The sequence below is a fragment of the Pteropus alecto genome, unplaced genomic scaffold, assembly GCF_000325575.1.
Source record: "Pteropus alecto unplaced genomic scaffold, ASM32557v1 scaffold38, whole genome shotgun sequence".
Classification (NCBI taxonomy): domain Eukaryota; kingdom Metazoa; phylum Chordata; class Mammalia; order Chiroptera; family Pteropodidae; genus Pteropus; species Pteropus alecto.
The window spans coordinates 1,486,622-1,497,789 of NW_006442512.1; the positions used below are offsets into that span (position 1 = coordinate 1,486,622).

The 11,168-nt window shown below is 37.3% G+C and overlaps 1 protein-coding gene across 2 annotated transcripts in view; it reads left to right on the forward strand.

Moving 5' to 3' along the window:
• The window catches only part of LOC102889439 (cytochrome c oxidase subunit 5A, mitochondrial), a 12,026-nt gene continuing 858 nt past the window's right edge, over positions 1-11,168 (forward strand). Inside the window, exons 1-4 of one of the 2 annotated variants that reach the window (XR_003043382.1) lie at positions 1-193; positions 6,112-6,228; positions 8,447-8,568; positions 9,854-10,022. Coding sequence is in view for 1 of the 2 variants with exons in the window: in XM_006922613.3 (XP_006922675.1) it covers positions 88-193; positions 6,112-6,228; positions 8,447-8,568; positions 9,854-9,967 (459 nt within the window). In the remaining variant the exon portion in view is untranslated. The remainder of the gene's footprint in view (positions 194-6,111; positions 6,229-8,446; positions 8,569-9,853; positions 10,023-11,168) is intronic. The other variant, XM_006922613.3, reaches the window with a different exon arrangement.

Genomic DNA, 11,168 nt, shown 5'->3' on the forward strand with positions numbered 1-11,168 from the left:
GGTCCGGCCCCCCGCAAACCTCCGAGCGGCCAGTGATCTCACAGCCGGCTTCTCTTCAGCTTCAGCCTGCGCGCCGCCATCGCCGTCATGCTAGGCGCCACTCTTCGCCACTGCGCCGTAGCAGCGGCCGCGGCCGCCCGGGCCAGCCCTCGAGGCCTCCTGCACCCTGCCTTGGCCCCCGGCCCCGCCGCCGGTAAGCCCCCTGCTTGCCACCGCCCGCACCCGCGTGTCCTTGCGGTGACCTGGTCCCCCGCCGCCACGCGAGTGTAGGCTCGCCCCGCGGCCTAGCGGCTGCCCTAACAGCAAACGACCGAACCCAGTGACCGTGGGCCGTTCCCCCGGCCGCCTCGAAGTGTGGAGGACTCGAGGAGGCGCCCCCGGGGCCTCCTTCCCCATGACTTCCTGGTGTGGGCTTCGCGGACCGGTCAGGTGTGGACCTGCTGTGGGCTCCAAGGAGGGAGCGCAGCGCACCTCCCGCGTCCACCCGACTCCTTCGGTCCCTGGGCTGTGACCATACCCAGGTGCTGACCCTTGCGGCCGCCTGACTGGGAGTGTCCGCCGCCGGCCTCCAGAGCTTTGGCGAAGGTGACTTTGAGCCTCCAGGCGCGCCGCTCAGTCTAGGGACCGGGATGGCCCCTCCGGGCACCTTGGCACCGCCGCCCTCATTGTCTTTCGAGAACACAATATGCCTCCATGTGGGACACAGTATGCTTTTTACCAGGCATTTCTCATTTGGCGTTTTGTGTTGTCTCCTTCACAGACCGTTCCGTTCATTTTTAGAGACAGCTGTGCCACCTAATTCTACATTTACGATAAATCGACGTTTGTGGTTGTTTCCTGAGGTCTAAGAGAGAGCCTGAATGTTGATAGGTCATATCATAAGAATGTTACTGTTTCGAAAATGGGGTACTACAGACTTTACTTCGGGTTTGAAGCCTAATTGTTGAGAGTATGAGATGTGCTGCCGATTCCTGTCTTATTTTGCCTTCACCTTATATATGTGTTGCGGGTGACTTTGTGTCCAGCACTATAGTTTTAATTATTGTAACTGCATTTCGATCTTAGCTATGATGGTCGTGTATGCTACATTAAGCCCCAAGCGTGCATATTTAAACATAACGAACTCAGAAACTAAAAACTAATAAGGGTTAATCAGCTATTTTTAGTGTTTTAACTATACACTACAGGTCTTAAGGAATGTTTTACTTCATTCAATTTAGATCATTCAATTTAGACTATTTTCTATAATTTATCGTAGAACGGTAAGGCTGACATACACTTCAGAGACCATGGAGATCATCTTATTTTATGGAAGAGGAAATTTAAGCTCATCTTGGGAATCTTAACTCCTTAATTAGTGATAGAACCATTTTCTGGTTTTTAGCCATAGTAATTTTTGACCCATCCTGATGTTTGTCAGATTTTATGAGTTTTTGTTCGTTCTTTATCTAAATGCAAAAGTAGCAAATACTACTTAAATTTTTTCATATAGATACACTTTGGGGAGGTTTCTTATGACGGCTTCAAAAGAATTACAACATTTTATGGCAGGTTGAGGAAAAGGCAGAGGTTTTTGGCAAACTATAAATTAAGGAGATTCTTTTTTTCTTAGTGAATTTGGACATAGTGGTTTTATCTCCTAGTTATTGTATCCCTGCTCCTTAGTAGAATCCATAACCAAAAAACTTTATTTTAGGTGTTTGTGCCCTAGACCTAAATATTTGCCACAAGGAGGCAGTATTGTCTACAGTTGTCAGTGACTTTCTAACTTTGTGACCTGTACCTTAGTGAACCTGGAGACTCTGTTGCCTCATCTCTAAAATTGGATTAGTATTAGGTAATTATGAGGTTTAATTTAGATAAAGTAACTCTTAATATCTTTCCTTGCACAAATGCTTGGTACATATTTGCTTTCTTATAGTGCATCTCACTTTTGCTTATTATAGGTTGGGGTTTTATCAGTATGAGACTGATGAGATTTTATGCAATTGAAAGGATTAAGGTTCTTGGATGAGGCAATCCAAGGTCAAATGAGAATATACTTGAAAGAGAACTATGGAGAAGTTAACTTGAGGGCCCTCGAGTTTGCTCTAGTTAAGTAGCAACACAAATTCTTATTTGGTCCATAAAGAAGCCTCCAACTTGAAACATTTCTTCTCCACTAACTGCCAAATTAGATAATTAAAATGTTTTAAATAATGGCTAGTTTCTCTAGTCAACCCTTAATAAGTTAAACAATCCTGGCTCCTACATCCTTACCCTGATAATTTGTGAAGCGTGGGAGTTTTCTCTTTCCTTTATTGTCTCAAGCAAGGAAAGCGGCTATGGAAGTAACACCCTTGGATGCGTTTACTGGGCACGTTTGTGTCTTTCCTCAATGCCAGATTTATTGAGTGGAACCTTCTCAGATAAACCAGTGAGGTTTCCACACGGGGTAGCACAACACACAGAGAAGAGAAGGAACATGGGATGTACAGAGTCTTAAGAGACAAAGTGAAGGGATGGAAGTCAGCATCTCCAGGATGAACTCTGTTTACTGGCCCTGCAGATTGTGCGTCAGTCCCAAGCCATCGGCTATGATGGGCACGTCAGACTCGTCGACTCTCAGCACACCTATTTGTGATGTTCTTGGCTTAGGCTTGAGCATCATTTGTCTAAGGTGTTATGCTTATATGGACCTTCCAAGGTGGAATTCTTATGCTTATCGGCCCCTACAATAGGAGGCTTATTGGAGGCTTATCATGGCTGCTGTTTCTCTTGCTTTGGGCATTCTGGTCACATTCTAAGGCTGTTCCTATTATGTGCCAGTTGACGTTACTGTCATGGCTCCCATTGAATCCATTTTGTAAAGTCCAAAACGTCCTCAATTCTCCATGTTCTATACACTGGTGCAGGGCTGAATTATCACCTTCCGGCCTTTTCCACACCACTCCCTCATTTCTAGAGTCCAGCCTTTGGGCCCTAAGGTCCAAGCCTGCTCTTAAGCTTTGCACCTCCATAACCCTGCCTTTAAGCTTGTTCATTAGTTACTTCTTTCCCTTACTCTTAGAATCACCACCACCAAAATGTCCATTCTTTGGACTTTGTCCTAGCTGATTTGTTATTAAATGGAAAACTATCTAATTAAACCATAGAGACTAATGAGCCCCCTAATTTTTCTAAATATGTTAGCTTTTTTTAATAGAGTGCTTAACTGAATGCCAAAAAACGGTATTAGAAATAGTTTTTTACGTTTTATAAACTATATAATTGTCTTAACCAATGTACTGTATACTTGCAACTAATAAAATAAAATTTAAAAAAAAGAAATAGCTTTTTAGGTCCTAGAGGCTGTAGTAATATCCGTTTTTCATAATTGCTTCCCTTTTTTTGCTCTGGAACCTTCAGATTGTATGAAAGCACTGAGCAATTGTGTTCTAAAATAGTTTGCCTTACAAGCCTCAAAACTAGGTTAAAATGCTATGCTTAAGTTTGGTCAGTGTCAGGAAGGGAGAGAATGCCATTTAGTTTACCTAAAAATCAAAATGTTAAGCATATGGAGGGCATGTCCATAGCTATGAGAATAGATCCTACTTTTCATATTACTGGAATTAGGAATATAATTTAAACCATGTGGGAGAGTCTTTGTCCTCCTGGAAGGGATCTTTGTTCCTGGTGCATGCTTGATGTTCTAAATAGTTATTTCATATAAAGTAGTTTTGTTTGTTCGTTCGTTTGTTTGTTTTTGAAGACAACGAATTTGGGACTTCCAGAAGGAAGGTAAACAAATCATTGAAGGTGATCCATTGATCTCCTTGACTAGGATTTGTAGTTGCTGGTCATCTTTTTTCACAGAAAACAAACAAAGCTACTAGTCATCTAATGAAATACATGCCCAGAAGTGAGCAAAAGAATTGGTGATCATGAAATGATTTTCTGGGTAGTAGGAAATTTACATTTAATAATTACCTCTGGGTAGGGCATACATATATTTCCTTTTTCTTGAGTAAATATTTAGAAGTGAAATTACTGGGTAGTATGGTAGGTGTGTATTTAACTTGATAAGAAATTGCTAATCAGTCTTTCAAAGTGGTTGTACTATTTTACACTTGGACTTCAAGTATTCAGCTAAGGATAACTTTCGTTTTTGAAAAAGGTAGCTTATAAATTTTTGTAACAGTGTGAGAGGGTTGTTATCCTCTATGCTTTCTGATATATTAAATGTGAATGATAGTCCTGTAAGAGTTATTAACTATTGTGTAGTTTTGATTAAATGTTTGCACTTAACAAATACATTTAAGTCTAGAGATCCATTCTTTTTTCTTGTCATAGAAATTAAAGAGTGTCCAGTTCTAGCCCATTTATATAAATGTCCCACTTTATTCTGGACTCAGATTGTGGAGATAATTTATGTCTCTGGTAAGATTGGGACTTGTTCTTTGGCCCTCTGTGACTATTAGCAGGTATTTTGCTATAGGCTCAAGCAGTAATTTAAGTAAGAATCACCTTTGCTTGATCTAGCAGTGACAGCCCATCTCCAGAACTGGCCATTATTTCATCTTTTCATCTTTTTCTGTTTTCTTTTTTTCTTTGTACTTCTGCCAGTTATCATTGCATTAAGGATGCATAGGATATTTCTAACGTTTAAATTTCAGAGTATTTTTAGAGCCTAGAGGTTTCTGAGTAGTTTGGTTTTGTTTTTGTTTTTTTGGGTAAACTTTTAAAAACAACTAGAAATTATACCATGCTTGTCTAATTCATCTAATAGGAAATGCAAAATTTGAAGAATGTTTTATTTCTATAAAATATGATTTCCATAAATAGAAGGTCAGTTAAGACATTTTTAGACAAGGATTAATTTATAGCTACCATTTATTGAGTACCTGCCTACAAAGTGCTAAGCCCTAGTCAGTGTTACCTAGCTTTCATTTTTAATTGTCATCGTCTGGTAAGGTGGTATCCCTGTTTTACAGATAAGGAAAATAAAACGAGTTAATTTTACCAGGGTCAGTGGGAGATTGAAGAGCCTAGATGTATCTGACCACTAGGCTCTGCTGCTTCCTAAAACCCAAAGGTAAAATTTCCTTCTGCCCCCTCTCCGATCAGACAGAAGCTATTTAAAAGAGTCCAGATTTTCTAACTCCCAATTCAGTGTCCATTTGACAGGCAGAAACTAAAAATGGAAAGGCTTTTTGTATGGTACTGCAAAGGGTATATTGATTGGGAGCAGAATGCTAAGTGTGTCTAGCTTCTTAGTAGTCTTATAAAGCAGTGTTTCTTTTATTGGATGTAAGTCAGAGGGCATGTTCCCCCTTAGAGGGTTTATCAATTTGTGGGGAAGGGGTTGTAGTTTGATAAAACAAATTTTAAATTACCATTGCTTTGTCAGGATGTGTAATTTATTTTGGAATATAATTTAATAGCGAGCATAAGATTTTTTTAATTTATCAAAAATATATCTTATAAATTCTCTTAAGAACTAGAATGAACATTATTTTAAATTAGGAGTTAATACTCTGCTTATTGTAAAAACTCAAACATCGTGGAAATGTATAAAGAAACAAAGTTTTTCCTTCCAAAGATAACCAGTGTTAAGATTTTCAAGCTATCATTGCATGCACATTAGGGAGAAAAAGCATAAACATAACATCTATAGCACTTTTTGTTCTACTTTTCTTTGCTTAATTTTTAAGATATTTTTTCATATCAATACATAATATTTGTTTTATTTGACCTGCTGAATAATTTTCCTACAGTGACATATAGTCGATTCAAAACCTAATGCATTGAATGTATTAAATAACACTGAACTATACACTTAAAAATGGTTAAGATGGTAAGTTTTATGTCATGCATATTTTAACACAATAAAAAAGAAAAAAACCTTATTGTAGTGACAGAATATGTCAAGTATTACTTCTGTACATTGAAATTAAGAAAAGTTATGTGTGACCCAAGAGGAAAAAATGGACAAAAAAATATAAATAAACAATTCATAGAAATAGACAAAATACATGAAAAGATGCTCAACATCTTGAGTAGTCATGGGGAAATCTTATTTTTATATTTAAAAAGTTGAAATGTTTTAAATTTAGAAAATCACTTTTAAAAATTATTCTTTCTTGATTGTAGCTATCCAGTCAGTTCGCTGCTACTCCCATGGGTCACATGAGACAGATGAGGAATTTGATGCTCGTTGGGTGACATACTTCAACAAGCCAGATATCGATGCCTGGGAATTGCGTAAAGGTAATTGGAACATAGAATAGAATTATGAACTGCTTTGTGGTCTTCCAGTACTTTGTTGAAGGCAACTATTTTGAAAATATGCATCATGTAAATTGGGTACTGTCATGCAACTTGCAGTTAGAAAGTTTTATAGCTACCTTAGTGTTTCCTGTAAAGCAGGATTTTAAAGCAGGCACAACTGACATTTTGGGCCAGTTAATTCTTTGTTGCAACGGTTGTCCTTTGCACTGTAGGATGTTTAGCAGCATCCCTGGCTTCTACCCACTAGGTGTCACCTTCCTCCCCTGCCAAATTGTAACAACCACATATGTTTCCTGGGGGACAAAATGCCTCTGTTTGAAACCACTGCTATAATGATAGGTCAAGGTGAGCAAGAGTTAACAGTTTTGTATCTTTTAGATAAGTTATGCAATTTGGTTCTTTTTCCATTTTGGTAATAGTTTAGATTTTTTTTTTATTTTTATTCTCAGTTATGATTTGTTTTGCCCTGACAGATCTTGTCCTATCTAAGTAAGCTAACTTGTTTTTCCTAAATTTGCAGATGCGCATTTAACATGAATAAGTAGTATTAATGATAACTAATCGAATAGTTAGACTAGTAAATAAAGTTTAGGCAATTTATCTTACACCAAGAGTTCAGTCTCTATGACTATATTCTGGCATTATAGTCACTAGTGTCTTTATTTAAATATTTTAAAATAAAAACAAGAAACCTGAGTGTTTCAAACTTCTCTGCAGGAATGTAATGACTCCATTTTGCTGCAACCAGGGAAATTCTTATTAAATAATCTTGAGAGGTAATGAAAAGAACAGCGATCTGCATTCATTCCTATTAAGAGAATCTTAAATTTTATGATGTGTCATTTGGTGCAGGGCTGAATGCAATCATGCCCAATCATTTTCTGGTTGAATGTTTGAGTCTATGCATTCTCTATATCTCCTTAATGCCCTCATTTGGGCATCATTAACTCCCCTTAAGCATTTCTCTGGTAGTTTTTAGATTACTTTCCAATCAAATCTGTATTAAAGCAACCAAAGAACATACGTTGTACTAAGAGTTAAAGATATGAGTTGGAAATAACCCTCTTGTTTGACAAGAAACCAGCAAATTATTATGAAAATAGTGTTTGCATTTAAGGAAACTCTTGAATTTTTTTCCCCCCAATCTGCAGGCTACTACATAGATCCTTTCTTTCCACTAATTCATTGTGGAAGATCCACTATGATCTTATCATCTAGAATTTGTTAAAGGTAGATTCTCTTGTTTTATAGAGAGAATAGAGGCCAGATAGGGTTCCAGGACTCAATTCCAGTGTATGTGTGGAGGCTTCCCCACACCAACAAACAAATCTGGACAGTAGCAGGGTGTCCAGGAATTCAACTCAATGTGGTATTATCTACCCTACCCGGTAGGTAGTAGAATCAGATTCCACAGGTAAAGAGCCCAGTATCACAAGACCACCCTCCACTTCAGAAGCTGGTTGCAAGCCCAAGTTGTTTACCCATGATTCTGACCTACTGGCTACAAATCAGAGATTCCCACAACCCCCTCCTTGGGTTAGAACAGCTCGCAGAACTCAAGGAAACCTGTTTTATCATTAGATTACCAATTTATTACAAAGAATTTAAAAGGATTCAAAGCAACAGCCAGATGAAGAGGTACATAAAGCGAGGTCCCAAACCAAGGGGTTTCTGTCCTCATAGAGCTTGGGGCCCGGCACAGTGGCTTATGGAAGCATTCTAGTACTCCAGCATGGAAGCTCTCCTAAAAAGGACTGAGGAATTGTCCTTTGGGTTTTTATGGAAGCTTCATTATCTAGTTGTGATCGACTAAGTCCTTGGCCACTGGTTAGTAATTCAACCTGAAGTCCCTCCTTCCCTGGAAATCAAGGATGGGACTGAAAATTTTAATCCTCTAACCACAGGTTTGGCCCCTACTGGTAAACCAGCCCCTATTCTTTGGTGGGGTCCAAAAATTATTTCCTTAACACAATAGGAGATGTTATTGTTGCTCTCATCACTTAAGAAATTCCAAGGGATTTGGAGCCTCTGTGCCAGAAACAGGGGCAAAGACCAAATATGTTTATTATAAATCACAATATCTCAAGGCCCAAAAAGACAAAATCACATGTCTGTGTTTCAATAAAAATATAGATAACTAAATTGTAGTTTGTGAGAATATCCCAGGTTTATATGACCCCTCTTTTTAATTTGACAGGGATGAACACACTTGTTGGCTATGATCTGGTTCCAGAACCCAAAATCATTGATGCTGCTTTGCGGGCATGCAGACGGTTAAATGATTTTGCTAGTGCTGTTCGCATTCTAGAAGTTGTTAAGGTCAGTGAAATAATGCTAAAGTTGTTCTTGAAGTGGATGGGCTCTTTATTAGGTATCAGCATATTCTGTATTTTTGAATTTGTTAAAATACCTAAAATTAGTTCTTATATAGCTAGAGAGAGCAAGCACTGCAGTTAACAATCTTTCTGGAGTGCATTTTGGCAGAATTTATCCAGGACCTTAAAAGTTGTGTTTGATACCTTTTTGTTCAGCAATTCCATTTGAGAATTTATCTTAAGGAAATAATTAAGGCTATTTAACTACAATTAATCTTTGTTCTGTTTGTGATATGAAATTAGATGTAAATGTTATAAGTGGTTTCTTAAGATGAGACTTCCAGAAGAGGTTATTATTATATATCTCTTAATGTTGTAGAAATGTGTTTACCATTTAAACATATATATATTAAACATTTATAGTGTATTAACTGAAGAAAATTGTGAAACAATTTTTGTGCTATTACCCAATTTTATTAAAAATATATAGATGAAAATATAGGAAAATATAGTCTCCCTCTTGTTTGATTATAGTGTCTGGTTTTTCTGTAATGAGCAAATAAATGTAATGAGCATTTTAAACAAGATTGTATAATTAAATACAGCTAAGGAGACCTAGAATTTGTTAAAGGCAGAAGATTTAGCAGCCTGGCAGTGTCTTAGTTCATCTGACTTTTTAATATTTGTCCCTAGGCACCTTCGTGACAATATATAGGTATAATTATATGTTAATAGTGAAAGTCAAAACTCGCTTGCCCTGGAAATAAGTATTCTCTAAGTGTAGCTTTCCAAGAAAAGACGTGGTCTATAAAAAAGAAATTCGTGGTTCAAGGTTATAAGAGGGAAATTGTGGCATTACTTTATCTACAGTGGGTAAGATAATTAAGGGTTCTGTAGGCTATCAATTCATTCAGCACCAGTAGTTAATTCAGTTAGGGTCTCAAATTGGAGACAAATTTAAAAACTTTTCCTGTGTTAACTTAATTATTCCTGTTGCCTGCTGAGCATGTTTAATTACCTTCATAGAATTCTGTCATCACCACCTTCTTTTCCAGTAACTCAAGCTTTAAATTTTTTTTTTCTGGGTCTAGTCTAATTGTCTTAGTCTCAAAGTGTCTTAAAAATTCACCTTGAATAATGCCCACATTGTTGCTCTCTATTAAACAAATATGTTGACTTAAAAGTAGGTGACTTGTATTCTCTGCTACTGTCTTCTGCATTTTCAAGTTTATTTTGTAAAAGAGACAGCATCTCAGAGAGCTAAATGTGAATATTTTCTTTACCATCAGGACAAAGCAGGACCTCATAAGGAAATCTACCCTTATGTCATCCAGGAACTTAGACCCACTTTAAATGAACTGGGAATCTCCACTCCAGAGGAACTGGGCCTTGACAAAGTGTAAACCCAATGGGTAAGCAGCATACCACTGAATAAGGCAGGAAAGAATCCAGGGAGGGGTGAGTAAGTGACATTTCAGTGTTCTCAGAGTAAGACATTTTAATGAGCTTGTTAGAGGCTGTGAACATAGAGATTTAGAGACTACCAATGATGATAACTTTACGAAGCTAGGAGTGTTATTTCTAGTTGTTATTATTGTTCTTTTAGGGGTATAAAGGCAAGTAAAAGTCTCCTTAATTAAAAATCTATATAAAATATATCAAGCATAAAGAATAGCATAGAGAATAAATGTAACCACACCCAGATTTTCAGATATTATTTTGCCATATATGCTTTAAGTTCCCCGTCCCCACCAAGAAATGATTGGTTTCACATAGAATTGAAGCCCTCTGTGTACCCTTTCCTTATTCTAGCCCTTTAACCTCCAGCAAACTGAAGGTAATCAACTACATTCAAGGTGTTTATCATGCATGCTTTTATACATCTGTTTGTTTTTAACAGCAGAGTTTTTTTAATTTGATGCTTTTGTTTCTGTGTGGCCGGCCGGGTTAGAATTTAATAGTCAAGTCAATATTCATTGATAATAAAAACTTATTTGATACCTTGTTCTCTGTGGAAAGATAGCAGGGAATAAAACTAGCCACAAGATTGTCTAGGTAGTGAGCAATGTGCAGAAAATCCTTTATAAAACAAAATATATAAGTAGTAACTCATATTTTTATTTTATTTAACAAACATATACAGTATATATAATTCTTGATATGTGTCACACACTGTTTTAAGTGCTGTATAAATAATAACTCATTTAATTCTCAAACAGTCCTGTGAAGTAGTTATTATTATTATTATTCTCATTTTACTATTTACTGATGAGAAAACAGGCACCTTGTCTAAAGTCACATTTAAACCCAGGTAGTCTGGCTCCAGAGTTGATTATACTTACTATGCCACATGTCTTGTATAGGCATTTACTAAGGCCATACTTCTAATTCTCAGAGGTTAAAAAAAAAAAAAAATGGGGCTTAAATAAAGGTTTTGCTTCTGAAAAATAAGTTTATTTTTAGAAGGTGAAACTAAACTATATTATAAAAGTTTCAATAAAAGTGGACCCAAAATTATTTGAGGAACTATTATCAGATCCCTCACAAGATAAAGCACCAGTGAGCCTGGTTAGGATATCAGTAATAAATACTTATTTAAAACTC